This window comes from Apodemus sylvaticus, chromosome 2 (assembly GCF_947179515.1).
Source record: "Apodemus sylvaticus chromosome 2, mApoSyl1.1, whole genome shotgun sequence".
NCBI classification, from domain to species: Eukaryota; Metazoa; Chordata; class Mammalia; order Rodentia; family Muridae; genus Apodemus; species Apodemus sylvaticus.
In genome coordinates, this window is record NC_067473.1 from 64,329,539 (window position 1) to 64,357,233 (window position 27,695).

A 27,695-nucleotide genomic window follows, 5' to 3' on the forward strand; every position below is an offset into this window, starting at 1 on the left:
TCTGGATTCCAGAATGCTGAAGATGTGGTGTGGTAGTTTAAATAGGAAAATGCCTCCTATATAGACTCTTGTGTTTGAATACTTGGCCCATAAGGAGTGGCACTATTAGGAGGGGTGGCCTTGGAGTAGGTGTGGCCTTGTTGGAGGAAGTGTGGGGGTGGGCTTTGAGGTCTCTTATGCTCAAGCTATGCCAAGTGTGACACCGAGTCTCTTTTTGATGCATTCCGATCAAGATGTAGAACTCTCAGCACCTTGTCTGCCTGCATACCCCTGTGCTTCTTGACATGATGCCAATGAACTAAACCTCTGAAACTAGAAGCCAGTCCCAATTACATGTTTGTTTGTTTGTTTTAAACAAGAGTTGCTGTGATCATGGTGTCTCTTTATAGCAATAGAAACCCTAACTAAGATAGGGGGTTCCTGCCTCATTCACAGTGGGTTTTCTATTTCTCTCTTCCAGGAGAAATTGAGAGATGCACGTACATTAAGTACCACTACTCCTCAGCAACCATCCCCAGGAACCTCACATTCAACATCACGAAGACCATTCGCCAGGATGAGTGGCATGCCCTGCGTAAGTGCAACTGTGTCTCTTTGGCTGTGACTGTGCTCTGATGCCATTTGGAGGGCTTGGGAGGGGGGGATGTTGTACATATCTTCTGAGATCTTTGGATGGTCTCAGAACCCTGGCATAAATCTACTATGAGAAGCCACATCTATGGGTCAGAATTGTCTGAGTTGGTTCTGACTGCATTGTAGATTTGTGGAATTTGTTTTAGATTTTAAAAGACCAAACCAATCAATCAAATCTCAAATCACTATAGTTAGCGATCTTAATTCATTCTTCTGGTAGGCATCTGAAATTTCACCTACCTAATGGGATATGCTCTTGGGACTTGACTCTAGCACATTTCCACGTTGCTTGAAATCCTATCGTAGCAACCTGCAGTCCCTTGTGTTGTTGTTTGTAAAGGGCGGGGATGCTCATGGGTTCAGGCTCTATCTAGGGGATTTGCACCTAGGTGGAGGTCATTAAGCAGGAGGGTCTGGCTCTGTATACAAGCTTCTGTGTGCCTTCAAATGATAGCAGTTGGATGCAACAAAGAGCAGAATATCTATGCCCACTGGTTTGGGAATTTCTAGTCTAGGGATCCTTAGAGACTTACGTTATGATGAGAGAATTACTTAATGAACAAACAGAGTCGGTTAGTTATTTTTACTTCTTCTCCATGGGAATCCACTGCCTGTCTGTGGCAAGAAAGCTCTCACTCACCGCTGGTCCCATTCTTCACATTGACCTGTCCACCCTGTGAGAAAACATGGTGTACTTCTATTGGGTTTGTCAGACATTTTTCCTACATCATTTTTTTTCACCCAACATCCAAAGGATTAGATCAGATTATAATTCCATAAACATGAGCTTTTTAAAATTCATTCCCTGATGGTCAGGCTCCTTAAGAGCTGAACTCTGAAGAAGGCAGTTCTTTCGGCTAGAACATCCTTCTTGTCTTCATCATTACCTCCTTGCCTGGTTTGTCACTGCATGTGTGGAGCCCACCAGCTGCAGTCCACTCTTTGGCTTGGCTTTATGCAGCCACAGCTGGGTGTGGGGAATGTCAACATGAAGGAGAGGAAGCAAAATTAAGATAGAGCATTCTCTGGTTTCAGGAGGAAAACCACACAAAAAAACGGGCACCAGATGATGTCTCTCATTGTTTCTAGTTTGTGATGACAGGGCAGGTGCCAGAGTGTGTCCCTGAAAACCCTACTGTTGCTCCTTTGGAGGCGCTAAGTAGCATGTGAGGACAGAGAGCTAATGTTCAAAGAGTGTTCCCGTGTGCTAGCCATCGAGCTAAGTATATCACATGCATATTTAATTTTAATGTGGGATTAGCCTTAGAGACTCTAGTAATCACGGTTATTAATTTCTGGATTGGATGGTAGGCATGGAGGACTCCAAATATAGAAATATATGGTGATAATTTCTGATTTCTCACAATCCACCAGTCAGTCTAGAATAGTCACTTAAAGGGATCTTCAAGGTGCATAAGTCTTGTTGATTAACCACACAAGTATAATAGATTCTGGGATTCATACATAATACGATTCAGAATCTAAGAGGCAAAAAGTTACTGACATTTCCAATTCAAATGAACTCAATGTGACCGAGGCTGCTGGGGTTCCCTATATATCAGGCATATACTGGAGATCAAGGCCACAGCTCTTTTAAGGAGCTGGAGTCTAGGGGTGGAGAAAGATGGGGTTTGGAGGGAGACATTCACAAAGCAAATAATTACAAGGCAATGTGATAATTATAGCATAGTAGAATTGCTTCAAGCAATTAAAATAGTCTGTGGGTATTTTTTTCCAGCCAGAAGGAGGAGAACGATCTCAGTGTAAATTGCAGCCACTTTAAGGGAAGCCTGGTGAACTCCACTGGCTGTGGCCATGGTAGATGTCTAGAGTCGCAAGAGTATTTCCATCATGCCATCCTTGGAAAGATGCCGCATGGCATCAGCCAAGATAGAGAGCTTTGTGGGGGTTCTCTTTGAGCTCCATGTGTCTCCGGGGTGCTCACTCTCCAACTGTAGTGCTGTTGGGTTTTGAAAAATCTAGCATGCAGCTTCTGTAGCCAAGCGGTGTGCCAACTTCTATTTTTAACAGATCAAAGCCATTTTGACGATTGATACATGCAAGGTCTCCAGCCCATGGTGGTGGGTGAGGTTGACGCTCCCCTCTGGTGATGGATTCATTTGCCTCTTTCATGAAGTCGCCTAATGGGCTGTTAAGCTGGCAGAGAGCATTTGCTGGGTCTGACATCCATGACAGCTATTTTAAGCCAGAGGGCGAGGGAGCATCTGTCACAATTGAAGTAGGTCCTAAGCATAACTGGCAATGCCGGATGGTGGGGGGTCATGGTCTGTGCTCGTGTTAATTTTCAGAGGTCAGATTTTGATGACATGAAGGAGGAAAGAGGCACAAAAACCTCTTTGGAAATAAAGTAGAAGAAATTAAAGATTAGGATACTCATGGGATCAGCTCTGAAGAAATGTGGGAACTCCCCACCCCCAACCTGATCTCTTGGGCTGGGATGTAGCTCTGTGATAGTGCACTTACCTAATTAGTATATGCAAGCCCTTGTATTTATTATCCATCTAACTGGAAAAATAAAACCCTCGTCAATTTTTTTAAGAGCACTGTGTACTTTAGTAATCTAAAAGGGGACAAAATTAAGTTCATCTGGTTTGTATATGATTTGTATATGTTTCGTAATTTTCCTCAGATAATTTTTTTCTTAGAGGAATTTTGGGGTGGGGTGGTTGGTGACTTGTTTATTATGAAATAACAAACACTTGAGCTTCTGTTCCATTTGGGTCATACACTTCCCACTGGGAATTTGTTTTCGGCCTGATCACTGACTCCTGTTACAGGGGGAAAAAACGGTTTCAAATAGGAAAAGGCACAATTTGACTTAAAGCTACCTTCTATGTTTTGAGGAGTTAACCAATCAATAGGAAGCTTAACTGTGGGGCTCTAGGCCCTTCTGCCTCATGGTGATATAAACAGCAGGTGAAAGGATAAATGACCGGTAAGGTGAGGTGCTTCCAGATCCTAATGTGTAACATGCTTACCCCATGGTTAAAGGCTCTAGGGGTATTTGTGCATGTGAACATGTCAATGTAAGGGGAACAGAGGGACTGTCTTCACATCCCACTGCTCTGGGTGAGTTATGACAAAGGCCTAACCTTGGCTTGGATGGCAAGGGTGAGTGAGTGAGTTGGGTGTCTTTTTCTCCTCCTTACCATGGGGGATGGCAGAACTCCTTCTAGAGCTGAAATCCGTGTTCCTGGTCCACTCAAGCCTGGCTGTCCTTCAGTGCAGCTGACTCTCTCTAGTCCCAGCCCAGGGGCGTGGTTGAGGTGAGCCAGTGGCCTCTTTGGACTGCATGTGTTCTGTCCTCCTCAGTCAGATCACCTGACATATCCAGACAGGAGCAGCACAGGACAGTGTCACACTGGTTGGCCATCAAGGAGTGGACAGTGGCCTCAGAAAAATGAACTTAGCAAATGCCACTGTTTGGATCAATTGTCTGGTTCAGTGCTCTATACATGACAGAATCTGATTACCAGTGCCAGGGGAAGCTGGCAGGCACTGCTGTGGCATTTCAATGGCTGTCTCCCTCCTCTCACTAGAATACACCCTGTAGGGTTCTCACAACCCCAAATTCTATCTGAGGGGGCAGCACTTGTTTAGTGAATTCTGCGATCTCATGCACCCCAGTATCTTGCACACTTGCTCAGGAGCTAGATAGCAAGGGCAGATGTGTGTGTGTGTGTGTGTGTGTGTGTGTGTGTATGCGCATGCGCATGCAATGTACCCTGTGCGTATATCTGAGAGGCCTGAAACAGGGACCCATCAGCTGGGGTTGGCTGGCAGAGTCACTATGACTGAAGCTGCTGGACAGACACTGTTGGAAGATGTGAGAAGTTTGGTCCTTCTGGTCCTGACTTCTTCATTTACCTGGCAGGGACTCGGTGGCAGCTGTGCCTGAGGTCCCCAGTGCCCATGACTCAGTGTGTCTGTGAGCTCCCAGTTCTGTCATTCGACTTGAGGTGGGCATCTAAGACAGAGGTCTCAGCTCACAGTTGGTTGCCCCTGGCAGTGAAGATCAAGGAGCTAGGACTCCAGTCCTGAAATCAGATCTTCTTCATTATCTTTTGAGAGACTGAGAGCGAAGGAAAGTCTTTTTTTCTTTTTTCCTGAAGCCTCCTCCTGTCAGAACTGAGGGTTTGACTAATTAGATTGGATGGCCACGTTGCACATTTTCAGCTGGCTAGGAAGGAACTAAGAGGAAGGGGAGGGTAAAGGGAGGGAAGCCAGGGGGAAAGGGGAGGAAAGACTGTTCTCTCCTAACCTTCTGACCTTAGGCCACAACCAGGCATAACACACACTGGCCTTGAGGCTATGCCCCAGGTATGCAGAACGTGACATAAGACCCAGACAAGCTGTGTTCACCTCTAGTGCGGGAACCCTGTGCCCTTAGCCTGTGTTACAGCCACTTTATCGGTGTGACAGAGAACATCATTGCTACATAGTGACCCATGTTACGGCTAGGCGTGGGGAATGCAGAGAAAGTCTAGCCTGTATCAGAGAAGGAGATGAGAGAGGAGAGGAAGGAGGGAAGACATCAAGACAGAGATGGAAACGTAGACTTTACGCAAAAGACAAGGCATTGTAATCAGCTGTTGTGTAGTTCACTCCTGGGAATTGAAACCTCCATCCTGGAGGGAGGAGAGACGCTCATAAAAGTTACCAGGGCAGGGAGCACAGGGTGTTACAAGGTCTACTAAGTTTACATAAGCAGCATCAATTGTGCCAGGAGGAGCCACTCCCATCCTCAGAACTGCAAGCCATGTAGGGAGGGAGCTCCAGGGATGTGGTTTTGTGAGTTGTCACCTATGCTGGGGTGGACCTTACGGTGATGCAGCTATCTCCGCATCGCCTCGCTCTCCTAAGTAGCTCCTCATCTATGCTGCCATAGGTAGCACCACAGATAATCTCATGGGTGCCCCAAAATAGAGAGGTGGAGCTGTTGCTTTGCTTTCTCACCAGAGCCCTATCTGGGGTGAGTGGATGTTTGCTCACTCCTCCACAAACAGCAAGGCAACATGGGCCCACTGCTACGGGGGACAAGAAATCAGAGCTCAGAGCTGTCTTCTTCACAGCAGACACCAAACGGCTGCTTACTTCCTCAAAGTTCTTCTAGGTCAACTTAGTCTCGGGGGACCAGCCCTGCCCATGTTCATGTGTGGGAAGATGCCAGGAAGCACCGCCCTTTCTGTGTAGGCCACACCTGATCTGCCTCACCCGGCCCCTCTACTCTCATCCTCACTATCTGTTCGACACAGACAACCTGTTTTGAGTCTCCTTCCACTCGCCCTCAGCCTTGCCCTACAGGCAGTTTCCTGTCCCTCTCTGTGGTATTGGCCTTATAACCTCAGCCTTGGTTCTTTGCCCAGTGGCACCTGACTCCGCCATTGGACTTGATAGCTTAAGCCAGGCTGTTCTCCATAACTTCTTCCTGTTTGGATCTCAGACTTCGACATCTCAGAGCAGGCTTCCTGGTTCATTCTTCCTTAGCCATCACTGGATGGATGGTCAAATAGATGTTGTGGACCAAGGGGCTTGGGATGGAACCATCAAGTCACGAGTCACTAATCACTGCTTGGTGCACATGGGTTGTGGTGATAGGCTGTTTCCTCAGAGGAATCTGGTCTGTTGCTGTTGCTCCTTTGCAGACAAAGTAACCAGTCCAGGGAGCAAGGGGCTCTGCCTCAAAGGAGCCTCAGGGTAAAGACTCAGAATCCTGGCCTGAACTTTAGCCCTGTAGCATTTTTTTTTCCATTTCTGTTTTTGGCTTATGTTATGTAAAACAGCCTAATGAGGTAAACTTCCCAGACATTAGCATCTTAGGCCCCCTGCGGCGTCAGCCATTTTCCTTCTTTCTCCTGCTCCTGTGCCCAGCCAGTGTTAGGCTCTCACTGTGTACAATATGTTGTGAGCCGACAGACACTTGCTTGCAAGAGCAGCATCCAGAGGGGTCTTTAGGAGCAAGAAACCATCTCTAGAATTGGGAAAGCTTCGTAGCACAAAAACCCAACCAACGGAGCCTTGCTATATGTTGCTTGGTAACGAAAAGCCCTTGCTTTTTGCATCCCGTTGCCCTGGCTCCTGCAGGGAACATTGCAAACCTTTTGGGACATCCAAACAGCCTGCAGCCCAGAGGCTGCCCTGAGCCTGTTCTCCCAACACTCCAGTGGTGTTACTGTAGCAAGCGAGGCAGAGAGAGCAAACTATTTAATTGGACATTGCATTTAGAACCCTCCTTTCTGCAGAAACAGGGACATTTCTTCCCTCACAGCACTCCTGCATGCCCAGACGATGCACTTCTCTGGACTTTATTCCCCTCTCTCAGGACTTTCCCATAAAGCACATTCCCTGATTTTATGACCATTTGACCTTCCCTGGATAGCATTTTTCTTAATTGACTTTTTCTGGGTCTGGCCCAAAGAAAGGAGGGGGAGGGGACTACAGTAGTATGGTGGTACATTGAATTCATTAACACACTTAAAGGCCAATTCACCTGCTTAGCTGGTAAAGTCAAAGCTGACAATAGGTTGGCAAGAGGGTTGGTTTTTGTGGGGTGGAGAAGGACAGAGGTCAGAGTAGGAGTTCGGAGGAGTGTGTTACAGTCTTCTGTGTTAAAGACATCCATGTACTGAAAGAGTTCTGAGACCTGTCGTGTTGGCACAGCTGTGGTCATCGAGCCACAATTCATCTGAATGTGCAGGTCCAATTTTGTGCAGGGAATTAGTCAGAAGTCTGGCCTGGAGGTATTCTTGCAGTTTCTGCAGACTGGAAGTTGTTTTCTGATGGCTGAGTAGACCGCTCTAGATGCCACCCGGGGGACACTGGACACAGCCCGCTGGCCTCCTTCATCTTTTGTTCATTTACTCATTCAGTGTCCATAGAGTATTCATGTTTGGTGCTGGAGGGGACATTAAAAGGTATTCTGCTTCCGAAATTGGATGATGTATTTCTAGGTGCTGGCCAGCCAAGGAACCAACCTGGTCATTTGGTGTTTATTGACTACAAAGAGTACAAAGGACAATGTTGCCAATTTCTATCTTTCTATCTATCTGTCTATCTATCTATCTGTCTGTCTGTCTATCTATCTATCTATCTATCTATCTATCTGGTCCCAACTTCCATACTTAAACCGAGGATTCATTGTGGGAGAAATAAAAGCAAGTTTTAACACAGGACATGCCAGATCATAGAGGCATGGTGTGTTATTTTGAGCATGAAAACATGGGGTCTGTGTGGGATCTGCCTGTCTTGTCCCTCTCATGGGAACTGCCCAAGCTCTGGGTGCTGACAAGGAAATAGTGTGGGTGAGTCTACCCAATCAGAGCGCAGCATCCAGTGTTGGTTGATGATACAGTAATGACGTAATCCTTGGTGCTGGCTGAGTGTGCCAACACCAAAACCAGTTCAGGAACAGAATGCTGAATCAAAGTGTAGATGTCTAAGCACACAGACTTCTGGTGTCAAGGCCAGGGTGCAGAACTATGAAATGGTAGATGTGACTCTGGGATTCAGGCTACCATGATTCATTTTGTAGGAAGGAGGCCTAGCCACGTAGAATAAAGTCCTAGTTTTCTAAGTAACCCAAAGTAAGAGAGGGGCAAGTATGCAATAGAGAAAGCTAAGAGAAAACTGAGATATACAAGACAAAAATGTCCATAACAAGATGTAAGGCCACTTAAGTCAGAGCCACAGTTCCAGCAAGCACTAGGCTTGGCTATGGGGTTGAGAAAAGGGGTTCTGAATGTGGGTGGGATTGCAGAGAGGAGTCTGGGAGGTGCCAAGGCATACGGGGTAGCAAGGTTCTAACTGTGGAGTCAAAGTCTTACCATTAGTACCGAGTCTATGGCCCAACAGTCAGTATCATCTGGACACTAGAAATGCGCATTTCTAGGTCGCAGACTAGACACTGAACTGGACAATTCAGGGATGGGCCCCAGAATCCTGTGTGATCTTGTAACACATTCCAGTTGGAGAACTTTTGGACTGAAGGGCATGCTGTGAGCTGTTATGGTCAGAGGTGGCTCAGGATGGAGGAAGATGAGTACTCTGTGAGGGTTGGGAAATGGAGTCTGCTTTATCGTTTCCTCGTGCAGGGGCTTGTCTTGATGTGGGTATGCAGTTTTGGAGATTTATTTCCCATCCATCCGTGTTGTGCTTTGAATGAAACAGTATGGGTGAGGTAAAATGAATTTCCTTTTCCTGCATTATGTGTTTAAATACCTGGCCTCAAATTTCTGGCTTAGATCTACAAAGTGCTAAATTACTCAGAGGCAGACTTCACTGTGGGAGACTGGGTTGAGTTTGCGCACTGCTGCCTCTTTAGGTACTTGACCCCAGGCAAACAGTTTTAAGTGTTTTGAACCCAGTATATGCCATCTGAAAAACCCAGGCAGTGATTTCTGTCTGGAGACTTATTATAAGGTTTAAATGAAATAAAGTGGTTCATGAAAGATCTCTTGGTAACCGCACAATGTCTGATGCCAACCAACATTAGAGGCTTTAATGTTGGAACCAAGGAGATATCCTAGGTGCTGAGGTCCCCGTGAGACCCAGGGGAGATGCCTTTGCAGTGGTGTTTCTCTGACTGAAGACTTTTCTCTTCTACTTAAGGCAGCCTGCCTGCGAGCGGGCTTTGCTTGCAAGAAGCCGTGTGAGTTGTCTGTTGTGGGTTTGCTGTCTACACAGGTATGTGCATTGGGAAATTGCATTGAGTGTGTGTGGCGTGGGAGTGGGACGTCTGTGTGGCGACTGAGAGTGTTATTTTGTGACAGTGGCATACTGTGAGGCGAGTTTCAGAAGCAGACAATCCTGAGTGTTTGAGATCCTCTGTGGGATAGTAGCAGCCCTTAATTCATCAACTGTATCCAATAAGAATGCTGTTTAGACAACATCATGCTTCTGAGAGAAGATTTATGTACCAGGTGTCTGAAAAGCAACATTTCTGAGTTCTGAAGGCAAACACGACACGAGTGCATCTGCAGTGAAATTGCCCCTGCTCTTCAGAAAGCTTTCTTTCTCCTGCTGTAGTCCAACCCCGCCTTCCAGGAGGATGTAGCCTCTCATAAGTTCTATGAAAAAGGGAAAACTTGTTTCAGAGGAGCATCCCAGGGGTGGGGGTGGGGGTGGGGGTGGGGGTGGGGGTAGCCTTGCAGGAAGTATACAGGTGTATAGGTGGGGCAGCAGTGGGGAAAGAGGCTGCTTTATTTACAGCCTCTCCCACAGAGCTAGTTTTGGCTATGGGCGTGGCTTCTGCACATTTCTATTGCCTAGTAAAAAGGACCAAAACTTCAGAGTTGTGGATCGCTAGCTTTGTAGATTGCCTCTGAGCCTCCCATGATTTGGGGAGCTGGCCTCCTCCTGCCCTCATGTTTTCTACTCTTTTTTTTCTTCTCTCCCTGACATTTAATTTTAGTTTGAACTTGGAGGCTCATAGCAAGCCAGGAGGCCTACACAGTTGTAGCTTCCTGAAGTAGTTGATCATGGAACAATGGCCTAGAGGTCTTGAGAGGGGGAGTTAAATCTTAATCGTATCTGGCTTGCTTTCCTCTCCTTGCATATGTCTCAGGTTATGCCCCCATGGGAAGTTAGTTAGTATAGAATACAATGCAATGTTCTTAGACCCCTTCAAACTCATTATTCCAATTAGCACCATCTAAAGGAACTTCCTGTTGTGATAAGTGTCTGCTCTGCCCAACATGGTAGGCATAAACCACATATGGTTAGTGAGTAGTTGAAATATGACTCCTTCACAAAAAAGACACAAAAGTAGGATGGAGACTCATTGGGAAGAATGGGAGGAGGCAGGGGGACGAGAGGGTAGTGGGTGTGGGTGTGCGTGTGAAAATAACCAAGATTTATTACATGCTAGCATACAATTGTCAAAGACTTAAAAAAGAAAAGAGATATGACTACTTTAGCCAAGAAACTGAGTTTTAAAATGTATTTGATCTGAGTTAATTTAAATTTAAGTAGTCATAGATGGCCAGTGGCTATTGTATTAAACACAGCCATTCCAAATGAGCAACCCTTCTATTTCTTATATGGATGCTACTTCAAAGTTTTAACTTGACTATGCACATATTAAAAGCACACTCTTGTAGGGTACTTAGAAATCATGGCCTTTTTCATGGGGAGAAGAGTGGATATTTTTTTATATCCATCATATCCTGTGATTACAGTCCACCCGTGGGCTTCTAGTCCCCACAATTCCAGAACTATGTGAGACCTTGCTGGCCTTTTCTGCTGATCTTGAATCCATGAAGACAAAGAGATGGAAAAGAAAGGAAGGGCTCACTATCTGCTTGTGCCTGTCACAAGAAGGGTCTCTGGGAGGCAGCCATAGAAGGAAGTGGTGTTATGTTGGAGAGGAAGAGCCTAGACTGGGATGCATGTATCATGGCTTCTCTTGGAAAGCATTAGTCTAGGCGTGGCCCTGCACATAGTATCTTCATTCAGACTGAAATGGCTGGGCCTTGATCCGCCCATACTGGTCACTTGTTAAATATGGGCTTTTGAAGTGGGATGATCCGGAGCATGTATTCTCTAGAGAGCCCAGTAATGGAGGCTGATACGAGTGTGGATAACAGGTCCTGTGGTGAAGTGGGTCTTCTCTGTGTCCCATCCCAGTATTCATTGTGTGAGCATCCTCTGAAGACATCTGAGTTTTCTAGGAAGGTAACCGAGATGGAAGAGGTAGGAAGGTCCACATAGTTTTCAGGAGAGATGCCCTTGGACATTGAATGTAGGATGCTGTGAGTGCAGAGTCTATGCTCTTCTGCGCCCCCCCTCCCTCGACCCCACCCCTAGGTGCCACTCACATCAGGAGAACACATTGCCCTTCTGTTCTCCCAGGGGCCCACTCCCCTCCATCTTCACCCTTCCTCCACTCTGCCCGCCACTGCCTAATGTAAAGGAGGCAAAGGGCAAGCAGGCCGCACGCCCTCCATCTCGGAGCTGGACCGGGCAAAAGAAACGAGGGAAAGCTATTTATTTTCTACTCCTCTGTTTTTCTTCTTCATTTAATTACTGGTATCACAGCAGGACTGTTTTCTATTGCCTTTCATTGCAAATGTATAGTATTTCATCTACATTCTGAGTTAAAGATGCTTTTGTGGGCTACCCTAAAAAACGCAATAATCATTTATAACAGACAGGACTTCTTTGGAAATTGGTTCCGAATTCTAACTAAGTGACTCACAAATGAGGTTTGTAGACTAGAAAGTCTGGAGTCTTTGCATCTTTCTACTTTCTAAGCAGTTTTGCCTCTCAGTGAGCTTGGCACCTCCACCCTGCCTGCACCTGCCCTCTCAGCCCCCTCTGCGAAAGCCGACTCCCCACTCCACTTTCTCAGCCTATAACTAGCTGCTGAAACAAAGTTAATAAATGTCCCTTGGGGTGCTCTTTGTAGGCTTATATGAATGAAATCCAGAATCCCAACCCAGGACCATCAAGTGTCCTGGATGTTAGGGATTTTTCAGTCTCCGCCTCCAGTGTCACTTCACATTGGTCAAATGAAACTAATTAATATACATTTCCCTGAGGCTCTCCGCTTGGGCACCTGGCACCAAATTAGAAAGGAGCAGTTAGAGGTGTGTGTGTAAACTCCTGAAGCCGAGAGGCTGCTAAACACGGGTGTGGAGGTGACACATTTGACTGACATCAACATCTCTATTCCATCTATCTCCCATCACTGTTTCACTCCCAGAACTTCAGAGCCTGCCTGGTTACCATGGAAACGAGGAAGCGCACTCGTACACAAGTTTGGAAGTAGTGTAATGCCAATGGCAAATTCCATGGCAGCTGCCCCCTCACCCTGTCAGTGTAGGCCCCTCCACCCCACCCGCCAGCATAGCCTGGTCAGAGTCGCATGACAACTGTCATCCTCCTAGCCAGTGTTAACCTAGTTCCTACCCTCAGGAACTAAGGGAACACTTTTTCCTTCTAGGAAGTTGAACTAATTCCTCATTGCAAGGAGTGGGGATGTCTGGCTTATGGGTAAGTGTTGGAATCCAGCTCCTTGTTTAGCATAGCTGAGAAACATATGATTTAATAGGAACCACTAACCCCACTCCATTTCTTCAAGAAATTGGAGGTAGGGGATTTAGGATCTTGAATGTTTACAAGTCCCAGTCAAAGCTTAGTACCAAGGAGCTATCTTTGGTGGTTCTTGGAATGACTGCGCCGATCCAGCCTACAGTGCTGGTGATGACTGAGGGTGTGTGGTGTCCACAAGAGGTAGGAGTGGGAGAGGCCAGTGAGCCTAGGGTCTCTGAGAGAGTGAAAGAACAGGGGACATGGGGTGAAGGTGGTGAAGGCCAGCGCCAGAGGATGACAAGCAAAGCACCATCACTGTATCCAGAGGAGACACAATAACAGGTCATAACAGAAGCATTTAAAATGGGCCCAAGTGTAGGCATACATTTTTTGCAGCACACTTTTAATAAGGGTTCAACCCTCCTTTAGCCCACTAGGGGTAGTAGAAAGGAAAAGTTATTAGGATAGGCGGCAAGTGGACCTGTTCAGCAATAGTTCTTTGGGGGTGAGCTTGATCTTCTTTGGTAGCAGTTCAGTCCTGTAGCAAACACCAAATATGACTCTTAGCAGCTGCAGACCAGTCTTCTAGGCAGGCAGACACCAAGGCACGAACCAGCAGCTACAGTCCAGTCCTCTCAGCAAGCAGACACCAGGCAGCTGTAGTTCAATCCTGAAGAATCCCCAGGCTCACCTACTGGCCTGAGTCGAGGCCACAGAAGCAGCAAGTGGCCACAGGAACCTCACGAGCAGTTCTTGAGCGAGTTTCTCTAAATGGCGTTGTTATCGCAAGTTGAGCTCAATAACACTATGTAAGATGAATCAATACATTCGTGTCATTAGTCAAGAATACCGAGGAAGAGCAAACGAAACCAAGGCTCAGTGCCCGCCTCCCACTCCCTGCGGGGTCACAGCTGTACTCCTTTGTCAAGCTTCCTTGTCCATGTTTGCTATATCTAAACATCCTTTCTCCTGTGTTCTCCAGCAAAATATCATTTGATGTAACGAAGTTTCCACTTCACCCGAATATGTCAATTGCTTATTCAAATAAGATGTATTGTGTTTCTACCATTCACCAACAACTCTTCTAGATGGAAGAAACCACAACACCTACACGCATGGAGCTTTCTGTCTTGTGTGATAATAATGATCAAATTCTGAACGCCTAGTACAGATGTTCCAGGGACTCTGTTAAGTCTTTCGTTTGCACTATGTCACAATACACCAACTACTATGAGGCACCTGCTCTATCTGCTTGGCACTTGAGGTTAAAGAACTCACTGAGGAGTAAGAATGTATGGATGGTATGACTTCGTGATACCTTAATACAGAATGGGCAGAGGAGGCAGAACCTAGACTCTGCGAGAAGCCATCAATGGTATCCTAAGTCTCAGATAATGTTTCTTCATAGCAGTGGTGAGACTTGTTTCATAAGGGGGTGAGGCCACCTGCTAAAGAAATGGGTGTATTAATGTACATATAAGAAATGTGGGGAGAGCTGATGTCCTGAGACTCATGGACAAGGTGCACACAAGCTCCTGTGGCTGTTTTGTAACTTCCATGCAGATGTGCAGTCCCCGATTCTTATATCTGAGAGTCGTATACATCACTAATGCCTATAGGCAAGGAATACTAGAAACGTCAAGAACACAAGTTGTTCTTGAAGTATAGGAACTAATTAGATATTTTTGTTGAGCTGTTAATTCCTTTTTGCATATCTGGAAATAACCCTACATTCAAATCGAACAGGCATTTGATAGGGATTGTTCCTTCCAAAACTTGCATTGATAATTTGACATTTGATTGACATTATGTTAATGTTGGAAGGATGGGGCTGTTGAGAGAGATTAGACTATGATCCGATGAAGGGCTTTGCCTTTCCTATGGAACTGGATTAGTCACCACACAGGTGAGTTGGTAGCTGTGTATGGTGGTTAATACTTGTACTTTGGAAGCTGAGGAAGGAGGATCATAAGGTCCAGGTTACCTTGGGCTACATAGTGAAATCCTACCTCACAATTTCTACCTCCACCTCACCCCCCCCCAAATAAAAAAGGGTGAGTTGTTCCAAAGTAAGGATGACCCTTGATTCTTGCCTCCTTTGCACAACCACTTTGACTGTGAATTGAAGTAGCATGGGACCCTCACTGACGCTGTGATCTTGGACTAGAATCATAGGATAAGTAAATCATTTTTCTTTATAAATTGCTCAGCATCAGACAGTCTGTTATAGCAACAGAAAATGGACTAATACAAGTTTCTAAGAAATGTATGAAGCATGTAATTTTTGGTCTATAAGTCTTAAGGCTGACCTTTAAAAAAAAAAAAAAAACCCTGTTGTAAAGCAAATCCACTCTTACAGCCATTAGCTCAAAATATTAGTTTTCATGTGTATTTTATTTATATAAATTAGATACACCAAGACCAAGCCCTCATTATTTTTTCTTTTCTAGTCAACTGAAAAATATTAGAATTATTTGTGAAAAATGAAAATTCACTAGTTGCTTATGAACTCAGATTTAAGGAGCCCCTCTTCTCCTGTTTTTAGAGTGTGATTCTCACCTAGGAGTCATGAGAGGGAAAGTCAATGAGTGCCCATTGCTTACTCTGCTTACTCTCAGAAGGAGTAAGGTTCTGCTGTCTGCTGTCTTCCTGGATTGGAGCCTTGAATAATTAAACATGGTCCTGGCTCCCCTTTTCTTTCCTGAGGTTAAGCTTTATAAAAATTGCATGGCAAAGGACTGGAGAAGGAGTGGCTGGTGTCTTCCTTATCAGCTGAGGGGAACCTCCAGAGTTGTTTCTTAATATCCTGCACAGGCCTCTGGGAATGTGAGTCTCCCTCAGCTGTGATGAAAGCGGGGGAGGTGCAGCCAGGTCTCCTCTGGATGTGTGGTTTCCCTGGCCACCCTGGGCCTCCTTCAGGAAGTGCATGGATGGAGACTGTTTCCACACTCATTACTGATCAGCTTGGCCTCATTGTTGGCCTCATCATTAAATATTTATGGGTTGCTGAGTGAAAAGGCAACTGTTGAACAGATGGGGCACCCTTTTCAGAAACCTCCCAAGACTGTCTAATCCATCTCTTTCCCTGGGATGGAGTCTCCTGAGAAAGAATCTCTAAGCATGAGTTAATTGATTACGATTGTATTGTTTGTTTGTTTGGGGAAGGAGAATATTTGGTTGCACTTTAAGGACTTGTGAATATAATTTGAAAGATGCTATAGTTCTTTTGAAACATTTCCCCATGTGGGCCAGTATATAAAGTATATATAGTTTCTTGCTAGAATTTAAGTTGGGGGGTCCAATAATTGTGTGTGTGTGTGTGTGTGTGTGTGTGTGTGTGTGTGTGAAGTGAGTAAGACTTGAAATACTACAGAATAAGGCTGAGTTAATTGAAGAGCTGTCAAGGAGCTTGAAATGTAATAGTAAATCCAGTCAATTTTGGAAAGAAGGAGGACATTTGAGACAGACGTACTCCTTAAATGCCACTCCAGACTGCAAACATTTAACCATCATCTGAATCTTTTGCATTTCTCTGTCCAGTCCTTCCCTACAGACTTAACCCAGCCACAGGTCCACCGAGTGGGGGGAAGAGCCTCTCCCTCCTCCTTGTTATCATCACAGCTCTGCATCTTTTATATTATCACTTTCTTTCTCCATCATCTTGCTTATCATAATTACCAATGAAGACATGATTATTATGGAAAAATTTGATGAAAAAATATAAAAGAAGAGGAAAAAGAGTCACCCAATTTGACACCGTCAATAAATAAATAGCTGCTATGGAGTGGATTCTTTGCATTTCTTCCTGTAGTACAAATGTTTCATATATGATTTTGAATCTCATATATTATTTATAGTTATAAGAAAAATTATCAGATTGATAAATTTCCCCTTGTTATTAAGGCTCTTCATAAACATAATTTTAATGGCTTCACAATATTCTACCATATAGATACACATAACTTATTTAGTCTTTCCTATAAAGTTAAATGTTTATATTAGCTACTTCTGCATGGCTATAATGTTATAGTGATTATTTTCATGAATAAATGGTTATTCTGATAATTTGTTTAGAATAAATGCTGAGAATAAGTACATTTGGGTTAAAATATAGAAACTCATGTTAGGTTCATTAATTTTTTTTTTAGATTTATTTTATGCATGGGAGTGTTTTACCTGTATGTATGTGTGCACCATGTGTATGTTTTATGTCTACAGAGGTCAGAAAAGAGTGTGATGGAAGCCCTGGAACGAGAGTTATGGGTGGCAGTCGGCCACCACGTGGGTGCTGGGAATGAAACCAGGCTCTTCTGCAAGAGTTACAAGTGCTCTTAACCACCAAGACGTCTCTCCAGCCCCACTTTTTTGATTCTTCATAGATAATGCCAAACTGCTTTTTAAGGAGGTTGAGTCAATTTATAGTCTTATCTGGTTTAGCTGAAAATCCCCTTTCTACCTCCAGATCTATACTTATTCAATTGATGAAGAATAGTTATTCAGTTTTGAAAGTTTCATTCTTATGCTTATGACGAGAGTTGACTTTGAGATATTACAATTGCCTTCTTGCCAGCATCTCTGAGTAAGTCACAGTTAAACATCTTAAAAGTTCTTTGCTGTCACTTGGGTTGCTGACCTGGGGCCCCATCACTGAGCTCTAAGAAGGAACAACAGGATTGCCAAGGAACTTAGAAATTAATCTACATTTTGCAATTTGTGCAAAAAATGTAATTATATTCATTCTCCAAAGGTAATCCATTAATGTAATCAATGATTGCAGTTACTCGGAATGTAACCTTAAGAAAAATTGCAGATGCCTCATAAAAATAAACACTTGCTTAGTAAAATAATTCCATACTCAGTACCAGAAATTTCTGTGTGTATGTGTGTGTGTGTGCGTGTGTGGTTAATATTTGATATGATGTCTCCTCTGTAACATTCTTATTTAGGGAAGGAAGCAAGATCTGATTCTTAGATGGTAGAAGGTCTCTTTTAGATACTTCCTTGCATGGTGGAGAGCTGGTAATGCCTGGTAGGGCTTGCAGAGAGTCACAGCTCTTATTCCAGACAATTCTCCTGTGGCTGGCTAGCAGGTGCTTCACATAATTGACCATAGCACCTAGTCAGTTTTATCCATACACCTTAATTCTGTGTATGTGCCCCCCATCTCTCTCTCTCTCTTTTTCTCTCTCTCTCTCTGTGTGTGTGTGTGTGTGTGTGTGTGTGAATGTCCAAGGTTGTCTTCTGTCCTCTACACATGTTGTCTCCTCTGTAACATTGCAGCATGTACACACCTACATTTACACACAAATTATATACATATATACATTGTATACACATAAGAGGAACAAAAAGATAAAATAGCTGTTTCGGTGTGCATTAAGCATTAATTGGTACAAGCTTCCTTGTTTCTTTCTCTAGGTTAAGTTTTTAGCAAGCAGGCCCATGACTCATTAGGGGTCTATATCCCTGCTACAAGGTCTGTTGGGGCCCATCAAAGCTAAGCAAAGGACTAATAATGAAAGCATCATAGCTCATCAGGGGAGGCCTGAGGTTACTGACTGGGCATGGTTAAGAACTGCCCTCTATGACAGCCAGAGGGCTCCAGATGATGTCAGTTCCTTGAGTTGGAAAATTTTTCTGTAATTGGAGCAGATAGAGGAAGGAGAACATATTGATTCAGATGTGATCCTGGAGGAGTCTGTCCATTTGACAGTCTTCCATCATTCTTTCTCCCAATGAGCTAAGGGGACCACTTGTGTATATGCTGTAAGCATACTTTCTGTTTATATCATGGTTATCTTTGGCTTTGCTTTTCTACCCTAAGAAAGGGGCGTGTCTTATGCAACCTTCATACTCAATGTCTTGTATAATATCAGGCATACAATAGCCATAGGAGACTTGTGAAAAATTCCAGATTCTTGATCTGCCAGTCCAAATAGCTGAGTCAAAATTCATTTGTTGTTTGTCTAATTATTTTTCATTGATCAGTTTATCCCTCAACACTCTAATACAGTATATAATTCATCCTGGTTACCTTTGTCATTCTACCCATCATTTTATTCCCATGAACCCCCCTTTCTTCCAACAAGTCCCTTCCCCACTATTACATCTTTTAATTTTGTTTTGTTTGTGTTTGTGACCCACTGAGTTTAACCAGTTCCCTAGCAGAGACAGTCACCGGAGCATGCATAGGTAACTCAGGAGTGACTACATTACTAAAGACAATGACACCTTCTCTCCAGGAAGTAAGTAAAAGCCCTACTCAGGGCTGGTGGGAGGATGCTTTCTGCTAAGGCTGACAGCCTGAGTTCAGTCCCTAGGACCCACATGATAGAAGGAAGGAGCCAATCCCCACAAGTTGTCCTCTGATCTCTGACATGTCACCCTGCCTCAGCACCTAAGGAAAATATTTTTAAAATGCAATACAAATCTTAAGCAGACTTTTTTCTTTTTCTTTTTTATTAGATATATTCTTTATTTACATTTCAAATGATTTCCCCTTTCCTGGTTCCCTGCCCCACAAAAGCCCCATAATCCATCTCCCCTCCCCCTGTTCCCCAATCCTGCTTCCCTGTCCTGGTATTCCCCTATACTGCTGCACCAAGTCTTTCCAGGATCCAGGGCCTCTCCTCCCTTTGGCCTCCCTAACAAGGCCATCCTCTGTTGCCTATGAGTCTGGAGCCATGAGTAAACACCATGTGTACTCTCTGGTTGATGGTTTTGTCCCTGGGAGCTCTGGGAGTACTGGGTGGCTCATATTGTTGTTCCTCCTATGGCACTGCAAACTCCTTCAGCTCCTTGGGTCCTTTCTCTAGCTCCCCCATTGGGGATCTTGTGCTCAGTTCAATGGCTGGCTGAGAGTGTCCCCCTCTGTATTTGTCATGTACTAGCAGAGGCTTCCACATGACAGCTATATCTGGCTCCAGTCAGCAAGTACTTGTGGGCATCGATAATAGTGTCTGGGTTTTGTAACTGTATATGGGATGGATCACTAGGTGGGGTAGTCTCTGGATGGTCTTTCCCTCAGACTCTGTTCCACACTTTGTCTCTGTATCTCCTTCTGTGGGTATTTTGGGCATCATTTGATATGTGAATTATGTCTTGGGTTTTCTAAACTTCTGGGCTAATATCCACTTATCAGTGAATGCATACCATGTGTGTTCTTTTGTGATTGGGTTACCTTACTTAGGATGATATTTTCCAGTTCAACCCATTTGCCTAAGAATTTCATGAATTCTTTGTTTTTAATAGCTGAATAGTATTCCATACTAGTTTGTATTTTAACAAGTTTTGAAGATTCCGTGTCCTAGCTAAAGTTAGGTCCCAACCTAGGCAAGGGATATTAATCTCCTATGGAGTGGTGGTCTTTTATTATACTCCTAAAAGTTTTCTGGCCAGCTGTCACTAAGAGAAGGTATGTAATTGTATCTTAAGACCATGATAAGAATTGTTGGGCCTAAAATATGAATAATGCACAATATCTGTTCTCTGTTGCTTAAAATCTTAAAGTATGTATGCTCATATACCAATCACTCCAATGAAGGACATTCCAGGGTAAACCAAGGCTGAAGATGGAGAGATCATTTTACTGAGGTGAGGATGATCCTGTGAGGATTTTTGAGGGGAGGCAGATTCAGATTGGGTGGACCTTATGGAGTGGATGAAGATTGACAGGTCTATGTTGGAAACAATGGCTTCTAAGACTGAACAAGAAAAACCCTGGGGGTGAGGAGATTGGAGGTCTGAGCTGGAGCTAGGTTAGAATGGAGGATGGAGGAGGCCTTATCATGGGAGAAGAGGTCAAAACAGGATTGAAATTTAGACACTTCAGGATTTTGTTTGTCAGCATTTACTAGCAGAATTAGACTATGTATCATCCTCTTATCCAGAACTGCACCCAGAAGTTTGTCCGTCACATTTCCTTATATTTGGTTAATCAACTCCTGTTCCAAAGTGGCCCCTTAGACCCAGTTCTCCCCACAGATAGTTCTGTGCCACTGCAATGTTCTGTGTGGTTGCTTTGATGCAGGAGAGGACTAACCAAGAAGGAAACAGCTTGGCCTGTTCTGAATTGTCTGTGCAGACAATGGTGGGTGAGGAATTCAAGCCAGTGGTGACACAAAAGGCATTTATATTTGGCTTCAAAACACATGATGTGATTGCTGGCAGCAGGAGCAGCAGATTTAACTTCCTAATTAGGCAAATATTCAAATGAGCTGGCACTCTCTACACACATGCCACCCAGCCCTAAGGCAGTGTAAAAAGAAGCCCAGTGATCAGTTTTCATGATTTCTCATTACTGACATCAATGCCCGTTAGAACACTCAGGGTTAGCATTCAGAAGTTCCCATAGACAGTGGACTCTGTGGCAAATGACTTCCTTATCTTCACATCTTTTTCATTATTAGCTTTTCAGGAAGCTGGAGAGAGCTGCCAACAGCCAGCACACGCCAGTCACTGGATAAAGACTCTTATTTATTGCAGTCAGGGGAGTGTTATTAGTAATGGTTTCCTGGTTGTTGTAGAATATTTGCTCAAAGCATGGTTACATTTTTTTTTAAGATTGAAAAAATGAAACGCTATTTTTATATTTGTATTTTGAATATACTCACACCCTCTCCCAACTCCTCCCATCAGACCCTCTCTCTCCTCCCCTTTCTTTTCACTTGCCTTGGAGACACCTTCTACTGCCTTTCCTCGGGAGGTCCAGTTGATGTTGCTCAGCCTGGCTTGAGAGGAGGACCTGCCCTGGCACATGGTCCTATAACTAACCAGAGCTGGTTCCTCACCTCCCAGCAAACCAAATGCCAGTGCCCTTTGAGAAGCGGTGGGGTATAAGTGTGCATAGGCACATGTGGAGTGCAGGAGCCCATGGAGGCCAAGAGGCATCGGATCCTCTTAGAGATGGAGCTGGAGATATAGGCAGCTCTGTAGCGGTGAACCTCCTGATATTGGTGCTTAGAGTAGAACTTAGGTTCACTGCAAAGCAGTGTACGCTCTTACCACGGAGCCATCTCTCCAGCCCCCTTGCCCCTCCAAGCACTATTTTTGTATCTGTGTGGTAGTTTATATGACAGGCTAGCAAAAGGCACTCACGATTTTAATTCCGTTTTGAAACTTAGTTTCCAGTAAAGAACAGTCAGATGTAAATTATAGCTTGTACTCTGCACCCATATGCAGGCAGAATGGAATTTATAACCATCAATAAAAGCATTCATCTTTAAGTTATTAATTTAATAATGGATTTTTATGGCTAGAAATGACATTTGAGATCATCTAATCTAACTTTATCAATTTTTATGATGAGGCCCAGAGGACATTAAAGGAACTTCAAGGGAAAATGCTATATGTGTTTATATGGGGACACCACTAGCTAAAGATTAAAAAGAGTACATTTGTTACAAAAACAGCACCCCCCTCCCAAGCCCTCTGTGGTTAATTACAGACAGTGGTTTGTCTCTATACTTCACAGGCATACATGATGGACTGAGGCTCAGGAAATTTCAAGGTGCTCTTTAGGCCTTAGGATGCAGGGAACAGGAGCAGGTGTGGCTCTGGCCCTACTGAACTTTTGCCCTTTTTCAGGTATAGGATACCTGTCTGCTGGTTTTGGGTCAATCCTAGCTGTGTGATTCCTTTAAATGTATCTACTTTAGGTTTCTTTTCCTAATGAGAACAAACACAAGAATGCAAGAGGACTTTCTTCTATCTGTAGGGACTACCAGCAAGAGATGAGTGTGGGGGAAACAAAAACAAGAACAAACAAGAAACCAGCCCACTGTGATGTTCCTTGATTTCAGCTTCTAAATTATTCTGAGATGCAAATCCAACAAGTGGCCCCCAGGAGTTCGATTCCTGCGGATGCTGGAAGATAAGGGTGGGGATGGTTTAGGTCCAGGGAGAGCTGCTGTTAAGTAGTAGGAGGAGTAGAATGGTCCAGCATTGTTGGGCAAACCATTCCCCAGTTAAAGATGTTGCAGAGGTGAGGTGGAGAGAAGGGGAGTTGGGGATGGGAGAGGAGAAGGCAGGTGTTTCCTTCTCCCCACCTCTCTCTTCTTACATGTATATGTGTATACTGTAGGCTCCTAGACCCTCTGAGAAGGTCTCCAGAAGCCCCGAGTACTGTATGTCGCCTATTCCGGCTTACAAGACACAAACACAAATAGGCCACAGGAGCTGTAGACAGGAGAATACTAGGAGACGTGAAGGCACCATAGTTTTGGAAACAGATAAATGTGGCCATTTAAGAGGATTGCCTGTATTTCCTTTTTAAGAATGATTGAAACTCAGGAGATATGGAAGGAGCTAGGATGAAAATAAAGAGGACGATTAGAAAGTCTTCAAGAATGAGAAGCTGCCAAAGAAACTATTAAACAACATTAAACAACAGGCATCTGATGCTCTGACAGGGAAGACTTGCTAAGCTTAAGGGTCACTACAGTAGAGTACAAGACTGATAATTGTGTCTGCTTACAAATGAAAAACTGTGCATACCAAAAGTTAGCTGAAGAAATGACTCAATGGTTAAGAGCACTCGTTGCTCTTAAAGAGGACACCGGTTTGATTCCCAGCACCCACACGGTGCTTCACAACCATCTGTAACCCCAGTTCCAGAAAACCCAACACGCACATGCACCAACCCAACTGAAGGGGTTGGGGTTCAGGACTGTGCAATGTTACAGCTACAATAGGAAATAGCTGGCAGGTATGGAACAAAATGGCTACCACTATTCTAGAGGTGGGTCAGACCATAACAATAGGTAAACCACCAAGACACATAAAATAAAATAATCTGAAAAAATTAAGAGTTTATAAAAATTAAGTCTTTTTAAAATTATTTTTTATGTATTTATTGAATATCACCTTTATTTACATTGCCAATGGTAAAACCGTTCCCAATTTTCCCCCTCCCCAAAGACCCCAAAGACCCCCACCCCCTGCCTCCACTTATATGCTCCTCCACATGACCCACACCCACCTCCCCCTCCTCGATTTCCCTTTGTTGGGGCATCTATTGAGTCTTCACCTGACAAGGACCACTCCTCTCACTGATGCCCAACAAGGCATTCCTCTGCCACATTTTTGGCTGGAACCATGTGTATCCCTTGGTTGATGGTTTAGTCCCTGGGAGTCCTGGAGCATCTGGGTGGCTGAAATCATTGTTCTTCCCATGGGGCTGTAAACCCCTTCAGCTCCTCTGAACCACCCTCCAGCTCCTCCATTAGGGACCCCACACCCAGACAAATGGTTGGCTGCTAGCATCTGCCTCTGTATTTGTAAGGGCCCATCTGGAGACAACCATGGCATGTTCCTTTAAAAGTCAAAACAAAACAAAACAAAACAAAACAAAACAAAAAAACCTGGAAAAAAGCCTTAACAACAAACAAGATAAAGATTAATTTGCTGGCTATGGTAAGAGGGCGATGTGGTTAATTCTTTTGTCAACTTGGCTGGATTTGGACTCACTGAGGAGTCACACCTTGGATGTGTGTCTTGAGAGAGTTTCAAGAGCGGTTTAACAGGGAAGGGAAGGCCCACCCTGAGTAGGGGGAGCATCATCCTTTTCCCTGGGTCTCAGAGTGAATAAAACAGAAGAACCCAGCCGAGTGGCAGCTTTCATCTCTCTCCTTCCTGACTGGGAAGGCGATGTGATCGGCTTTCTCATGCTCCCGCCATGTTTTTCCAGCCGTGATGGATGGTGCCGTCGACCTGCAAACCAAAGTAAGCTTTCTGTTCCTTAAGATATTGTCAGGTATCCTGTTATAGCAATGAGAAAATTGATTAATATAGCATGCAAATAGACCTAAAGCCTGAGGAATAAATGCCTAAAGGGTAGGAGCAGGTTGCAAGGAGAAATTGATGTTTCCAACAGTCATGAAAATTGTTCTTATTTACCAAGAGATTTGATGTGCAAATTGATACATATATTAAGAACAGATCTTTCCCCCCTAACAAAATTTCACTACTTGTGGGATATTGGTATAACTTTATTTGAAATCAATTTGGCCATATTTGTTAAGTCTTAGAATGTTCATACTCTTTCAGTAACTAATTTCATTTAAGGGTCCATATGCTGGAGAGATAATCTGAAGCACACAGTTTTATGTTCAACAGTTTCACCATAAAAGTTGACAGTGATTTTAATGCTGAAAATTAAAACAATGGTTTAACAAATTATGGTTCTCTTATAAGTATCATGCAACCATTAAATATGATACTTGGGCAGAGGGTAGACAGGAAGTGCCTATATACTGAATATTTGTTAAAAATAAGAGAACATACATAGATATTATGACTAATTATGTACACAACAACATGGAATAGGGCTGCAAGTGGGCCATGCAGATGGCTCCATGTGTAAAACCCTGGCCTTGTAAGCCTTTTGACATAAGTTCTGATTCCCAGAGCTCACCTAAAGCCCAACACAATAACACACATGTGTCTGGAACCCTGGTATGCCATTAATGGGAAAAGGGAATGTGAGACAGAAGAATGACTAGAAACTTACACAGACTGGATAACCTGGTATATGTAGAGGTGAACAGGAGAGACCCTGTCTCAAGGAATATGGAAGGTGAGGGTTGAGAGCTGAGGCTGTCCTCTGACCTCCGCATGTGTGCCTTGGTGCATGTGTCCACACTCACACACATTCAGATACATATACATGGACATCATACATACACACACACACACACACACACACACACACACACAGAGAGAGAGAGAGAGAGAGAGAGAGAGAGAGAGAGAGAGAGAATATAAAAGACTGTAAGGAAGAATCAAAATGTAAACAGTGGTAATCTCTGTGTAGTATTATGGGCAGGTTTATTATTACTATTATACTATTTTTTAATGTATGGGTGCTTGACCTACAAGAATGCTAAATATATACCTGGTGGCCTTGGCCAGCCAGAAGAAGGTATTGGGATCCCTGGAACTGTTTACAGATGCTTGCAAGCCACCACATGGATACTGGGAATCAAACGTGGGTCCTTTGGGAAAAAGCAGCCTGTGTTCTTGACTCCTGAGCCATCTATCCAACCCCATGAGTGGCTTTAAAAAAGAGTTTAAGAAATGTCTATCCTTTTATGTATGACTTGTTAAAGAACAACAATAACAGACTCAGATCCCTTATTTTGAAATTAAGGTCAGGAGGAGGGAAACAGAGTTATAGTCAGGACAGAGCTGGGGAGCAGGATAGTTTGGGAGAAGCTCATTTTGAGGACCTAAGTGATGAGATATGTCATTTCTCCAGACACTGAGCTCAGGGAGTGGGCCAGGTGTTGACAGCTGGTAGGTCTTAACGTCTGCCCCAGGCATTCTTTCTGCATTCAGATGGCTGATAGATCCCCCACCGCCCTTTTCATAGAGCCTGCCGAGCCAGTTCAGCAGTGACAGTGTGGTGTTGAGATAAAGACTTGGGGTCCCAAGGGCTTGGGAGAAGAAGCCATAGGAGAAGCCATAGGAATCTCTGGTCTAAAGAGATTCTCCAAAGGTTCGGGAAGATTCCTGCGCTATTGATTAAAGAGTCAGGCAGGGAAGTAAGTTAGACTCCAGAAAACCGAACAACCCTATTAAAAAATGGGGTACAGAGTTAAACAAAGAATTCTCACCTGAAGAACTTCGGATGGCGGAGAAGCATCTTAAAAAATGCTCCACTTCATTAGTCATTAGGGAAATGCAAATCAAAACAACCCTAAGATTTCATCTTACACCAGTCAGAATGGCTAAGATTAAAAATTCAGGAGACAGCAGGTGTTGGAGAGGGTGCGGAGAAAGAGGAACACTCCTCCACTGCTGGTGGGGTTGCAAATTGGTACAACCACTCTGGAAAGCAGTCTGGCGGTTCCTCCGAAAACTGGGCACCTCACTTCCAGAAGATCCTGCTATACCACTCCTGGGCATATACCCAGAGGATTCCCCACCATGTAATAAGGATACATGCTCTACTATGTTCATAGCAGCCCTATTTATAATTGCCAGATGCTGGAAAGAACCCAGGTATCCCTCAACAGAAGAGTGGATACAAAAAATGTGGTATATCTACACAATGGAGTACTATTCAGCCATTAGAAACAATGAATTCATGAAATTCTTAGGCAAATGGATGGAGCTAGAGAACATCATACTAAGTGAGGTAACCCAGACTCAAAAGGTGAATCATGGTATGCACTCACTAATAAGTGGTTATTAACCTAGAAAACTGGAATACCCAAAACATAATCCACACATCAAATGAGATACAAGAAGAAAGCAGGAGTGGTCCCTGGTTCTGGAAAGACTCAGTGAAACAGTATTTGGCAAAACCAGAACGGGGAACTGGGAAGGGGTGGGAGGGAGGACAGGGGAAGAGAAGGGGGCTTACGGGACTTTCGGGGAGTGGGGGGGGGCTAGAAAAGGGGAAATCATTTGAAATGTAAATAAATTATATCAAATAAAAAAAAAAAAAAAAAAACTGGGACCTCTTCCCAGTGAAAATCCACATGAAAAAAAAAAAAAAAAAAAAAAAAAAGAAAATATGCAGTTAACCCAGAACCACCTCCTCCTCTCCCTAGCGCCCCCCACTGTTCAGCAGTGGGAACAGCGGGGCAGCTGCAGTGGGGTGCTGGTGCTGGTGCTGCAGTCACCTGGGAGAGAAGAGTCCAAGGATGAGCTAAGGTCTCGTGCAATAGCCAATTTCATTTACAATATCAGGCAATTTATACTCTGAGGGTTGAAAGGAGTCACCTGAGTAAGGTGTCCACTTACAAGTCCAAGCCACACACAGCAGAAACATGTTTTTCCATACAGGCACATGAGTAACAACAGCTGAAGTAACCTCATGCCTGTCCGCCACACCTGGGAGGAGCAGGAAGACACATTCCAAGAACATTCTGAAGAAATTGAGGTCTTGTTTCCTTGGGGTTTCTCGCAAGCACTCAGCATTGTCACGGGGCTCCATTCTTGGACTGCACTCCAACAGGGTCCATCAGAAAGGAAGCTTTGAGGCAGCCTCTTGTGGGAGGCTCCTG

The 27,695-nt window shown here is 44.2% G+C and overlaps 1 protein-coding gene across 1 annotated transcript in view; it reads left to right on the forward strand.

Annotated features, from left to right (window-relative positions):
• Window positions 1–27,695, forward strand: part of Tmem178b (transmembrane protein 178B) — a 363,546-nt gene that overhangs the window by 120,733 nt on the left and 215,118 nt on the right. Inside the window, exon 2 of the mRNA XM_052172476.1 lies at window positions 461–574. Within this exon, the coding sequence (XP_052028436.1) occupies window positions 461–574 (114 nt within the window). The remainder of the gene's footprint in view (window positions 1–460; window positions 575–27,695) is intronic.